Source organism: Camelus bactrianus, chromosome 23 (genome assembly GCF_048773025.1).
Source record: "Camelus bactrianus isolate YW-2024 breed Bactrian camel chromosome 23, ASM4877302v1, whole genome shotgun sequence".
NCBI classification, from domain to species: domain Eukaryota; kingdom Metazoa; phylum Chordata; class Mammalia; order Artiodactyla; family Camelidae; genus Camelus; species Camelus bactrianus.
The window spans coordinates 30,286,648-30,300,582 of NC_133561.1; the positions used below are offsets into that span (position 1 = coordinate 30,286,648).

General features: G+C 52.8%; 1 protein-coding gene across 2 annotated transcripts in view; it reads right to left on the minus strand.

Moving 5' to 3' along the window:
* Window positions 1–797: 797 nt before the first annotated feature.
* Window positions 798–13,935, minus strand: part of RASSF5 (Ras association domain family member 5) — a 68,840-nt gene continuing 55,702 nt past the window's right edge. For both annotated transcript variants that reach the window (XM_074351943.1, XM_010963259.3), the window contains 4 exons: window positions 6,840–6,953; window positions 5,334–5,631; window positions 4,720–4,835; window positions 798–3,215 (listed from right to left, as the gene is read on the minus strand). In XM_074351943.1, coding sequence (XP_074208044.1) covers window positions 3,063–3,215; window positions 4,720–4,835; window positions 5,334–5,631; window positions 6,840–6,953 — 681 coding nt within the window. In that variant the 3' untranslated portion in view covers window positions 798–3,062. The remainder of the gene's footprint in view (window positions 3,216–4,719; window positions 4,836–5,333; window positions 5,632–6,839; window positions 6,954–13,935) is intronic.

The window sequence follows — 13,935 nt, forward strand, 5'->3', positions numbered from 1 at the left end:
AATAATCTATGTGAAGGTCGAATTTATGGCTTTGAACTTAACCCTACACTGTAATCTAGTGAGTTTCAGTGGAAAGCAGAAACTCGTTCATTTCTGGTTTTGGTGAAATTGTCGAAAGATTCACTTCTTGGAGGTCTAGGTGAACAAGTGTTACAGACGTGCCCCGTTCCTGGACACGTTCAAGAATGTCTACTGGGCGGGGTGTTGCTCTGCTGGAGGGAGGTGGGGAGCGGACTGGATGAGCTCTGAGGACCCCCATTCATTGTGCTGTGTGTGATCAATACCGGAAGGCAGGCGAGAGTTTCTTTTTAAGAATTTTTATGTGGTTATTGCCATGATTACTGAGACGTTCCTTTGATGGAAGTCAGAGCTAAAGTGAAAGGACTGTTAGTCATCTAATCTAACCCTCTTCCTCCAGGTGAGATGATCTTAAACTTTCAAAGACTCATTCCTATCTGATTTTTTAAATCATTCCAGAAATAGAAGAGGCATTGCTTAACTCAGTAGCCTGTCCTGGTGTTTAATCACCCGTAGCTCCAGAAAGCCCCTCCTCTTTCCTGAGTAAGTACTCTTTTTGGAGTAAGTCCCCTTTCCTCGCCCACTCTCTGGGGGTACAGCCAGTCACCTGGGCAGCGTCCCCCGGCTCAGGCCTTTGGACAGTTTTCTCAAGATTATTTGAACAGTAGCCTTCATTTCTCCATTTGTTGGCAAAAGGAAAATCTGATTCTGCTAAGAAGTGTGTGCGTTCCTCTGTCCCCCACCCCCAGCTCCCAATTCAAAGATGTCTCCAGTCTGAATCATTTTTACAAGCTTTTATTACTTTTTTTTCTTAAACCCATATAAGAAAGACATTTAAAAAGAAAATATCCTCAGAACACTTACACACTGGCCAACACAACCATAGAAGGCACTGCCAGCAGTCCCGCCCGCCCAGGACGGAGGGGACACTTCCTACATACTACACTTGGACCTCAGCCCGGGTCCTGGTCTAAGTGTGCTTTAGATAAAGTCTCAATTTTCTCATAATTTTCATATTTCATAAACACCCCATCTCTTTATATACAGCAATATGCCTTTATGTATATATGTACATGACTTCTTTCCTTCTCAAAAATAAAATAGCCGCCCCATCAGAGGGAGGTTCTCAGCAGCATTCACAGCGGTTGCAGCAGGAGCCGTGCGTCCACTAATGTTAAAGACATGCAGCGTGAAGGAGAGGGGACTCTCGCCCACCCCCGTCAATATACAGCGGGGAGAGAGGTTTTTTTTTAAGGGAGGGAAGTGATAAGGCTGAGCAGGAGATGGCAGATAACCAGGGTTTTTATGATGTAAAAAGTATTTTTCAGCTGCCTAGCTTGTGCTGTTCTTGCAGCTCTGAAGACTTAACAGCTTATATGACAAGGGGTCTGCGTTCCTTCTGGGATCAGGGGCAGTGTGGATTCAGCGAGGGTCAGGGAGGGAACTCCTGAGGCTACGCGAAGAAGCGTGGGCTCCAACCAACCCAAGAGGGACTTGGGAAGGCAGAGGACAGCAAAGAAATGGTCTCTCAGAGGCTGGATCGGAAAACCGGCCCTGCTTTGAAAGTCCTGCTCCCTCTGCACTGGGGTGTCCCTGCAGTCCTGGCTGTTTGCTGCAAGCTCCCTCTGCACTGGAGTGTGTCTGCAGTCCTGGCTGCAACTGTTTGGCTAGTTTAAGCTGAACCTAAACAAGGAGGCAGGACAAATGTAGAGTTGGGAACCTGATCCGCCCTGTCCAGGCGGCTGGACCTCAGGAGGCCTGCGACCCTCGTCCCCCACTTGGAGGGACGGCTCTCCTGGTCCTGTCTCCCACACTGCCGCGGTCCACTTCCTGGCAGGTGCAAGCCAGCAGCAGAGCTTCAAGCAAACGTGCCCTGCTCCTGGTCCCTCTCTGAAAACAAAAAGGCACTGAGGTCAGCGGGAGGCCAGCCCCACGGGCTCACTGAGCACAACGCACGGGCTGGCCATGTTTTGAACACAAAGGACTTCAAGTTGGCTGAGTTGGAGGTTCCCCCCCACTGTAGTCAAGGCAGCTCATCTGGAAGCACCTGGAGATCCTAGAGTCCCAGTGGGAGGAGAGAGGCAGTGCTGGAGGCCAAGGGGGAAACCAAGGCAGCCAGGCCTCCCCGGCTCTCCAGCCGGGGAAGGCTGTAGACAGCTTGGACATGTTTATCTCCAACGCTTTTTGACTTCGACTGCCTGTTTTCTGTACTCAGCAGACATTAAAAATGGTAAATGGCTGGTTTCCCTTTGGTGGAAACACACAAGGATGATGGCAATGTTAAATTCAAGGCTGTAACTTAGAAACAAACAGTTGTCGACAAAGATATGGCTGAGGACCACACATACACAGATATATACATGCCTTTGGGTTTACATGTGCGACTCTTGGGCGATCAGGGCCAGGGCCAGCTGCAGCTTCTCTGGAAATCTCTCAGGCAACCTCAGCTTTGGGGGTCCTAACCTGAGCATCTGGGGCCAGTGGCTTTATGACCTTCCCTTAAGCATGAACAACGGGCACCTGGGGACAATGGGGGACAGTCCTTTTATGAGCATTATCCTGCTTTCAGGGGTTTAGCTCAGACTTGCTAAAGAAATATGCTACAATTTTTGACTCATAAATAAAGGTACTGTGGATGGCAAACGAGAGAAATTGAAGAAGGAAAGCCAGAGGAAGAATATCTCTCTCTAAAACCTTTTTTTTTTTTTGTTCCTTTGCCGGCTGGTGCGAAGGGTTCCAGTTTGGTTATGAGAGAGGCAACTGTGTGGTTTGTGAAAGGCTTGCAGACGGCGGGCGAGAGGACGCAGTGGTTCTTTCACACAAGCACTGCTCCTGGGCCGTGTGCGAAGGGGCGCGGCGTGGCGGCGGGCAGGCCCCAACCCCACACACACATGTTCATCAGAGATTTCATGCCACATCTGGAACTGCTGGGCAGGCACAAATGCACCCACCAGAGGGCTCCTGAGAAAAAGTGTCTGTTGCAAAATAATAATTAATAATACAAATACATCCATGGGCATCAGGAGAAGAGGAGGCCAGACGGGTTAGCCAGGTTTGCCCTGGGACTCTCTTAAGGCCTCCTCCAGTTTCTGCCTAAACTTGTCATACTTCTTTCGCACTTGTTGGATTTTGTCCTGCTCCTCTTTTTCCAGGATTGTTACGAAGTTCTGGAGCTCGGGGATGGAGAAGGCATCCCACTGTGAGGGGAGAGAGAGAACAGGAGACAGGTTAGAAGCCGCACGGCCTGGGGGCCCTGCTACCCTCTTCTTCACACACCGTGCACACGGTTTACTGCCGACTAGGCAGATGTGACGAGTAAAGCCTGGGCTTTCTGTGTCATACCAGCAGCAAAATTTCAAATCCTGGCCTCTCACGGCCAAGAGTTCCTAGTCCATGAGCCAGGTTTTAATTTGGACGATCAATAACCTTAAATTTCTCTCTAGCAGCTGAGATCTTAACAGTGATGCTCGGGGCTCTGTTGACCCGCTCCAGCTGTCTGCTTTGGGGTGATCAGGACAGGCTCCCCACATGCTGACCCTCAGGTGGCATTTGGAGGAGAGCTGGACTGGGGAGTCGGGAGGCTGGGCTTCAGCCTGACTCCGCCGTGTGACCTTGAGCACAAAACTCCACCCTCCTCAGCCTGTTTTCTCGTCCTCCATGGAAGTAGGGTACCTGCCTCCCTTGGCTGGCGGAGCAGATAGTAAGTCACCTGCCCGGCTCTGCAGAGCCTGGTGGGCCTGGGCCTGCCCGGTGGCACCTGGCCTCTCTGGACAGAAGGCAAGTCTGACTTGTCTCAGGCTGACCCAGGAGCTGAGGCACCCATGGGGTCAGGCATTTCAACTCCTAAGCTCTTAGAGCGCAAAGGAACTTTAGGGTTATCTGGTTTAATCCTCACATTGGATAAATGAGAACACGGAAGAGCACAGAGGGAGACAGCATAACCACAGTCAGGGCTCAGAGCAGCAAACCCAGAACTAGGACACAAGCCTCTAAACCCCTAGGCCTGGAGCCTTCCTGCGGGGCTGGCAGAGCTGCCTGGTGGAAGCAGGACCCCTGCCCCCCAGATCCCCCAAATCTCCACAGTGACCCCCGAGACTGCTCCCCACACCCTGGCCTCCACTGAACGCCCTGTGACAAACTCTGTGAGACACACCTGCTCGTGGTCACTCCTCTGTGACCCCACCTGCCATGTACCCCAGGCCACAGGGAGCACCAGCCTGGTTCACCCGACTTCACACCACAGACCAGACTCTGGTGAGACCCCCTTGGGGGAGTGAGGTCCATTTTTAAGAACCAGGGAGAGACAAATGGCTCAAAAATACCCGTGCCCAGTGGAGCCCAAGCATGGGACTTGCTGGGCCTCAGGCCATCCGGAAGCCAAAGAACCTGGGCCAGAACACAGGGAGTTTCTCAGTGCCCCTCCACCCTGAGTTTTCAGAAGTAAGGCACATGAAATCCTGTCTTTCCACAGGCCTTGCCAGACACAGGCCCTGACTTGCTCCCCGAGGGTGCCTACCATCCTGCCTTAAACACAGAGCCTCGGCCCCCACCCCGGCTTGACTCCCTTGAGTCATTTTCCTGGTGCGCTGCTGCGCGTGGCCCCCACCTACGCTGGGTGGTGAAGGACCATTGCCCCCCTGAGCCCACCCGGTGTGCCCTGCAGCCTGGGTTTGTGCAACAAGTGAAGGGGCCCAGACCCACCTCCACCTCTCCTGTTTCATTCTCCTTTAGCACGAAGCTGAGGACATCCGTGTCGGGCCCGGCGAGTAGGCGCAGGTAGAGGGGGCGGTCAGCCACGGAGAGTTTCTGGAAGAATACTGGAAACCAAGACAGGGGGTTGGGCACGGGTCTTGGAAAAAGAAGGGCAGGGGCCCAGGATGGGTGGGGACAGAACTGGAGATGCAGAGCTGGGTGTTTCTAACTGAAAGCAGTCATCCTTTTAACCTAATGACATGAACCTGACGAGAATAAACAGGGTAACCACCTTTATCTTTGGTGTCTGCTGGAGTTGGAAGCATGTTTCCATTCACATCATCCCCCAAAAGATTAGCAGGAGTGGTGGGGCGGGGTCTGTCCCATGCACCAGATTAGGAAGTGAGAGCCCAGGGTGTGGTTTCCTGAAGTCACATGTGGAGGGAGGGCACCAAGGGCGGGCAGGACCCACGTGTGGTCCTTCCACAGACCCGATGCCACGTGGGTGGCTGGACTGCAGTTCCAAGAGACGCCCACTCCTCCCGCCCACGTGTGGCAGGGTCTAGCAGGGGAGCACAGAGGTGGGAAGGGGAGTTTCTGGTTGGGAGCTCGCTCTCTCCTACCTTGCCCGTCCTTGTGTATCCGCTTAAAAAGTGCAAACTTCTGGGGATTGTCCACGACCATGAACTTCTTGAGCAGCCCCTGGATGACCTCGCTGACCGTGGTGGTGCTGCTGATGTGCAGCTGCTTGATGGCATCCAGCGGCAGGTAGAAGGATGTCCGCTTGTCCGTGGTGGCTGCCAGGTTCACTTCCTTGATGGCGTCATAGATGGACTGGGGCCGGATCCCGGCCGGCACGGTCACCGGCCGCTGAAGTTTCAAATGCACTTTGATGAAACCCGTGTAGGTGCCGTCTTCACTCTGCCAGGGGTGGGAGGTAGTGTGGGGTCAGGGCGGGTTTGTTCTGCTTAATCCTATCTGCACTCTGGGCCACAGACCCAGGTCCCAGGGGCCACAGGGGCTTTTCCTAATGGCAGTGCCACCCTAGTCAGCCCCCTACCTGTCTCGCTGAGTTCCTTCCTGCCTCTGCTCACCTGGGAGTGCTGGAGGGGCAGAGACACTGTTCCCCCACATTGGACCAGCAGAAGGCCCACAGTATCCAGCTGCACGTGGGGCCACTATGGCTTTCCCTCCCAAGAGGCTCAGGCTGCCTGTCCCAAATCCCCCTGCCACCAGATAGGTGCTGATCGCCTTTGGTGAGTCCCCACACCAGGAGGCAGGGCCTGGAGTAGCCTCTCTAATTTGCCCTTCCAAACCACGGAGGAACAGGAAGGCTCTCTAACAAGGTCCTCAGAGAGCCAGCCCACTGGATTTCCTCCTGCATCTCTTTCCAAAACCCAGCAGCCTGCAACACTTAAACCTGGGCCCACCTGCCACTGGATTTCCTGGCGCCTAGTCTGGCTGAAGCCCCAAAGTGCTAGTTGCCGCCAGCCACCAGCAGGGGGCAGGGTTCTCCTACCGTCTGCTCCCCTCCCCACTGAATACCAGCCCTTCCCAACCTGGCACAAAGTTGGTGCCCTCTCCTCTCTGAGATCTAAGGAAGTGTCCCTGGACACAGGCTGTAACTGTGCAGCCACCAAGAAGGGGAGGAGGAGGAACCTCCAGGGCCCTGAGTCACAGCTCCCACAAAAGCTTTGACAAAAGGGCACTGCTATCTCTATTTTACACTTAAGCTCAGAGAGGTTAAGAAAGTTTCCCAAAGCCACAAGTTAAAAAGGGGAAGAGCCAGAGATTGGATCTGGATCTTATTCTAAAGCCCATTCTATTTGCCTAAAGCACGTGGAGGCCCCTGACACCCTGGACTCTCAGCCTCACACAACCTCTGAGGCCTCCAGAGGCCCCAAGAAAGGGGAGGGACCTCCAGCGTGGTCCCAGAATCCAGAGGGAAGCAGGGGAGCCACACTGGATGGGGGTGAGGAGTAGGGGGGTGGAGAAAGGGAGCTGGTGCAGGGAGTAGGGGAGGGGAGTGGGGGAGGGGGAAGGGGAGGGGAGTGGGGGAGGGGAAGGGAGAGGGGACGGCCCCCCACCCCGCCCCCCAGGACGGAGAGCGGGGTGGGGCGCGCGCTCACCAGCTTCATGCCCAGGCAGTTGTTCTCCCGGGTGTTGTAGCTGTCGATCTTCTGCTTGATCTCCTGCAGCGTGGGTGGCGGGCACTGCGGCTCCTCTGCGGGTTTACAGACATTCTGGAACAAAGATGTGAAGGTGGGTGTACACTGGTTCTCAGGATGAGAAAGGGAACCGCCACGTCCTCCCAAAGGCCAATCTGACCAAGCGTAAGTGAGCCCCAGCCCCACGTGGTGTAAAGGAATCACGTGGACTCAGGCTGAAAACAATCGAAGGTCAAAGCCCAGCTGGGCCACGGCCTAGCCAGCCACCCCTGGGGAAGTAACTGACATCGCTCTCGGCCTCAGGCTCCTTACCTGTGAAATGGGGCAACACCTATCCCTCAGGCTTGCTGCAAGACCCGTGGGAAAAGGCCTGGCACACAGGCACTGGGTATGACTCTGGCCAAGCAGCAGAGCTATTTTGCTCATGGGGGACTGCTGCGGAAAGATGCATTTAGATGCTAAGGGAGATGCAAAGAAATGTAAGCCAGGGCCCACCTCCTCAGGGAAGTAATGATAGAGCTGGAGAGTCAGGAATAGACACGTGGTCCCAGCATAGGCTGACGGCAACGACAGCGATTCTCCCAGATCGAGAGGACCAAGGGCACATGGATATCAGTTCAGGCCCCATGTCACTGGTCACAGCGCTTTGCAAATAATAATATACATACACACACACACATACGTACATATACATACACATATACACATATGTACGTATACATACATATATACACACACATATATATTTATCCAATGAATGCGTGAACTGGTGGGGGCAGGAGGCTGTAGCCTTCTCTGATAATTGAGGGGATGGACCTCTTCTCCTGGGGCAAAGGGACAACCAGCGTCTACTCAGCACTTCGTCTGGGCCAAGTGCTTGGCATGCATTATCTCATTTAATCCCCAGAACCCAAACTGTGAGACAGAGTTTATTACCCACATTTCACAGGTGAGATGACTGAGACTAAGAAGAGTTTGGTAACGTGCCTAAAGCCCTACGCTCAGTCTGTGCAGAACGAAAGGGGACTCCAGGTCCATTCTGCTGTGTTCTTCCCATGGCATCACCATTTATCCTTCTCACAGGTTCCCCTGGTGTCCTCCCCGTCCCCCTCCAGGGAAGGGTCAGGAAGAATGAAGCCAAGGAGATGGAGGGCGATGGCCTTCACCCTGTGGAGAGAGTCCAGGGGACAGTTCTGGGGTTCTAAGCAACTCCACCTGACTGTCAGTTCCCTGGGTTTCTCTTGAGTCCATTTCCACCCGCTGTCCCTGTTTAGTCCTCATGCTGTCCCTGTGCGGCCAGCAGTGCCGGAGCTACAGTTTGGGGAAATAAACAGGTCGGTCAAAGCCCACCAAGAACTTGCCAGGGCTTAGAAGTCTGGTGGACCCAGGGCAGGGCAGGATGGTCCTTTGGCAAATGAGGGAACGGGCCCAGAGGGCAGGAAGACCGTGTTCTCCGGGCTGCCTCTCTGACGGCAGCACCCAGCACGGTCCTGTGGGTGTCTGGTTTGGTTAGGGAATCTCACAGCCACGCAGTCATCACAACACCACCCATCGGAACACGCTGGTCACCCACAGCAGAGCTGCCCGGCCTTCCTACCTCCCGCACGCCTGCTCGTGGGAAACATGTCACACTCAGCAGGATGCCTTCACTTCCTCCTTCCACTTTCTGATAAGATGCCAGGCTCTGTGACTGCCGAGGGGAGCTAGTGGGGCCTCCCACACCCACCCCTCAGCACAGAGACCAGCTGACATCCTTTTTCCATCACAGCATCTTCCGTTGGCTTGTCTGCTGCCCTCTGTCCTCGTCCTCAAGGATCCTGATCAGAACAGCGCTGGACAGTCACATCCCTTCTCTTACATACCAAGTATGTAATTACAAGACAGAGGCTCAGAGAGGTTAAGAAACATGCCTGTGGTCCCACTGCTAGTAAGCGTCTGTGTGTGGCCTGGAACTAAGTCCACTGAAGTCTGGAGCCCACACTCTTCTCAATTCACCTCGTGGCCACCCTAGGACGGCCGCTCCTGCCACTCTCAGAGTGAATGGTCACTGAAATCCCATGCCGCAGGGCTGGGATGAGCAGCTGTCACCCCAAGGCCTATAATTACATGGCCTGTGAAATGTTCATCCAAGATGTATGTGATCGGTGCGTCAGGCCCAGGGGACCTCAGGGCCTGGGACACTGTGTCACCTGCAAAGATGTTAAGGGGGGACTTCTAACCTCTGGTTGGAGGAGGTGGCCGCCAGGATGCAGGGGCCCCCCTTTTTCTTTGTGGCCACTCAAGTCTCTGGAACAGGGCCCCACTTCCATCAAGGACCACCCAAGGGGAAGCACTCCCCTGGGGCATCTCCTGTCTGCCTGAGCTGAGCAGCAAGTGGTGTAAGCCTCGTTGTGAGAAATATTCCAGGAGCTTCTAGGGTTTTCTCTCCATCATTTAATTATTTTTTATAGATGAATATGAGACAGCTATTAACTCCTAAGGAGCATCAGCCTACTTACTTCAGAGACAGACAGGATGGGGCATAAGTAATGGTAACCAGATACTGGTCTTTCTGACTAGAAGCTCCCAGAGGCAGCAAACACATCTGGTCCCACAGAGATGTACCCAGATGGGTGGGGGCTGGGGGTGGGGTCTCAGGGGGGTCAGGGGATGAAGAATGAGAAGCTCCATTGTGAGGGTCCCTGGGTTAATAAATCAACAGCCAATGAAGATCTCTCATAGTTTCCAAGTGAGCTACGCCCATTTCGCTGTAAGAAAAGGCAGATCGTGCTGGCTTTCAAAGGCCAGGGTTCCAGCCTGGTTTTGAATACAGCAAGAGTCAGAGCTGCCTTAATGGAAGGTTTTTTCTTCCTGTTCTCTTTTCCTTCAGCAGATAACCCATCTGTTCCCCTTCCCACCACAAACCTAGGGAAGTGATGCAAGCGGCCATGGGCACCCTTTGCAGGACTGACGCAGAGACGGCCATCCTGACCTCACCACCCTGTCTGCGAGGGCCAGGAGCTCTTACCCTGGGACAGCAGCACCCCAGGTTGCTGCCCACACCAGATCGGGCAGACAAGATCTGACTTATGGACTGAGTGAATTACCTTCCAAAGCAGGCCAGCCAATTAGCCAGCCAGCGGCAGCCAGGAGAGCTCACTCTCCTTTCCCATCTGAGAGATGGTGGAAAATCTAGACCAGCGGTGCTTCAACTTGGCTGCACATGGACTCATCTGGGGGATCTTTAGAAACACAATGCCTGGGCGCCACCCTGGAGATTCCAATTTAATTGGTCTGGGGCGCAGCCTGGGCATAGGGATTTTTTTAAAAAGACTCCCAGGTGATTCTGGTGTGCAGCAATGTTTGAGAATACCCAGTACAGACCCGTCCCAAGCAATTTCAGACCTCAAAGGTCCCCATCTAGCTGCAGAGTGAACACATTGGCACCCACAGATACCCACTGCCCCAAAGGTTTACCGAAAAGGCAATATCCAGCGTGTGAACAGATCAGTAATATTGTAATCTTCAGAGAATAAGTCAAAGACCCCAATTTCCATTCACCTGCCAGATTCTCAAGTCCTCAAAGTGAAGGATTTGTCTCCATCTATGGGTACAGAGCTGGAAACCAGGCAGACAGAGTTTTGTCTACTGGGGTGGCCCAAGATGGAGACAGAATGGGGAACTCACTCTGTTACGACTGTAAAGATACAGGCACTGGCTCTGAGGTGTCTCTCCTAGGACGTTTACACGTCTTGCTGCACCTGGCACGGGATGCACCTGCTCTGATTAAGCCCCTGGCATTGGTGGCAGATGGCTGAGCTGATCCCAAAGCACCCAGCTCATTCAGGGCACTGGTGAAAGGTAGGTTTGTGCTCATATGCGCTAAGCCATGGAAAGGCTGTGTCCTCGCTTAACTCTCGGGGTTGTTCGGCTGTAGCCAAGGGAAGGGGCTGCGTGCTAGGAGCCAGAGCACAGATTACCCGCTCAGACAGTCATCCTCAAGTTTTTCAATTAAAATACCTGTGACACCCAAATAAAGAGGACCAACCTCTTGTGGTCCAGGACCTATCTTACAGCAGATCTGCCCTAAGTTGAATTTTACTTTATTTTAAGAGAAAAAAACCCCAAACACTGGTTAACTCTGCATTCTAATCAATGACATGTGTAAAGTCTTAATTTGGGTCATTGGCAGGTGACCCAGTGAGCTGCCAAGAAGAGACTCTGAGTGAAGCCTGTGGCTTTCAGTCTCCCCAGCTGGGCACAGGGCAGCCCACGAAAACACTTAGCAACGACAGGACCCCCCAGGGTGAGCAGTGGGCTGAGGAGACTGTGGGCCCCTCCACGCTAGAACCATCAGATACACTCATGTCCATTTTTTTCTGGACCTAATCACACAAACCTCATTTTTGCCAGAAATTCCACTCTCCCTCTTTTTAAGCTTGTCAGCCTCTTCCTCCTGCCCGTGGCTTTCATCATCTGACTCCTGTCTTCCTGTCTGAAGTCCTTCATCTGGCAAGGTCTCTCTGACCACCCCGGCCCTGAAGGATGACAGCCATGGTCCTTTACTGTCATTTACTGCCTAACTGTGCGCTAAACACCATTCTGCTCCCTTAGCACATACTAGCTCATTTCATCCCCATCACAAATTTATGAGGAATGGTTTAATCGTACCCATTTCACACATGAGGAGACTGAGCCCCAGCAAGGTTAACAGCTAACCTACATCTAAAGCTAACACTGTACTATCCTGCACTGAAATATGCATCTACTTATATTAACTTCCATGGAGACCATCCACCTTGGTTTTTCTTCCCAACTAGACAGACCCTCCTTAATGACACCATCCTTCTATCTCTTCTCTATGCCCGGTGGCCCTGAAGCATGAAAGAGATAATTAATGCTTGCTTAAGAACCTTAGCTGGTCTCCCATTACCTTCAGGGGGAGAAAAGGTCTTACTTTCTGCTAAGGATCTCAGTGCAGAGTCTTGGGTTTCAGTGTGGACTGAGTTCTGGGAGGGAAGCACCTGCACCTGTCTTGGCCACCAGGGAGTCGCAGAGCCCAGCCCCAGCTTGGCACACAGTGGAGGCTCAGGCACCACCTGCAGAATGAACTTGTGTTTGGGTTCTGACTCCCACTACTATGTGATCTTGAAAGAGTCAGATAATATCGTTAAGCCTCAGTGTCCTCATCTCTAAAAATCTCTTTATTGTTTCATAGGATGGATGCCAAGGTACAGCCAAATGAGATAACGGGTATTTGGGAAACGATCGAACCCATCCAAAGGCATGAACTGTGACTGTCACTCCAGGCGTACAAAGTCCTCCTCCTGTGAGCCAGCCTCATTTCTCACTTTCCTTGAGCACTTCCCCTGGGTTGGCCCACGTGCCACAGGGTTTGTTCATTACTTTCTCTACATGAATGGTTGGGAAACTTTTCCTGTAAAGGGCCAGGCAGCAAATGTATCAGGCTTTGCATGCGATCCAGCCTCCACTACAGCTGTTTAGCTGCCATCGCAGCAGAAAGCAGCCAAAGGAGGAGCATGGCTGTGTTTTGATAAAAATTTATTTATTTATGACTCTGGCCCATGGGCCCATCTCTGCTCTACACTGTTGTTTGTGCAGTCTCTCTGCCTAGAATACATAGCCTCCATCTCCCCTAGTTCCTTCCGTCTTCTCGGTGTCATTTCCCAATGAAATTTCTCTGGCCCACAACAATCCCCTCATTCTCTGCTCTCCTACCCTCTTAGATCCCTGACATCTTAATTTCCAGATGGAGAAAGATATATGCAGGCTTGCACTGGTCCCTGCCTTTTTCCTGATACCACACTTGGGTCGAGAATCAGATGTTTCCTGCGTCCTGCCTCCCATCACCAGCGGGTGGGTGCTTGGTAACTTCACTCGCACTTAATGGACACTTTTCACAAGAAGGTGAAGGCTTTATCACTTCATTGGAGTTCTGCTTTCTCTCCTCCCTTCCCCAAAGAGGAGGCAACAAGCTGGACGGGACAGGATGCAGGTGGGCAACCAGGTTCACTCACTGGCTCAGGGACTCACTCCCAGACACCATTTCATGGACTCAAAGCCTTAGATCTCTGTCGCAGCAAAGCTGCAAATCTCCATGGGCCATGGACCTCTGTCGCTGCCTGCTAATATTACCTCCGCCACGGCAAGGACCTACGGAGATGCCTTCACAGCCCATATGGCTACATTTAGCGTCTAATTAAATGCTGCTTTTTATTGTTTAATTATTGTCTCACCCATGTGAATCCCATCTCCCCAGCGAGATGCTCCTTGGAGGGAGTCAGACATGATATCTGATAATTATGCTTCCTTTGCATCCCCCACAGGGCTCAGCAGAGCCCTGGGCTGACCTCCAAGGATGCGTCAGATTGTGTTGATTGTGTGGCAGGAGGAGGTAAGGTGGACCAGGGAGGGCGATTCCCAGCCCAGAGCCCAGCGCGGACACCAGTGAGGTCCGGGAGGACCTCACACTGACCTACACCCCAAGGGGCAGAAGGTGTGGGCTGTGGAGGGGCTGTGGGTTTGGGCTGGAAGCCAGCCCACGGCTCAGCTCTTTGCAGCTTCTGGGTGAGAATAAACACAAGACCATCAAATGACCTGTGACCTCTGGAGACTCCTTCTCCTCCCGGGGCCTTCATTTCCTCATCCAGAGAAGCTCTAAGGCCCTTCTGCAGCAAGTAAGGTTTTACATAGAAGATATGACAGGTCGTTTCTTTCATCACTGCTTCCTCTTCTATTTCAGAGAACTGGGTGTGGGGATGGGGGCTCTCGGAGCAGAGCTGGGCTTGTCTGAGCTGCAGCAGCGACGACGGGTTGAAAACAGCGCTAAGAACGTTTCAAACGTTTCTCTACGACTTTACTTTTCTCTTTACTTGCCACAGTCTTTCTCTACTTTCCTGCCAGACCCCATATTCGCCAAGCTCAAGCAGGTCCGCACCTTCTGAACTCACACGGTTCAAGAGAACAAAACAAAAACTACCCCGGAAGCCGGTCACCATGAGCCTCGGCCACATTTCCTTTTTCTTAGCTCTGAGCAAATCTGTCAGCAGCAAGTCTT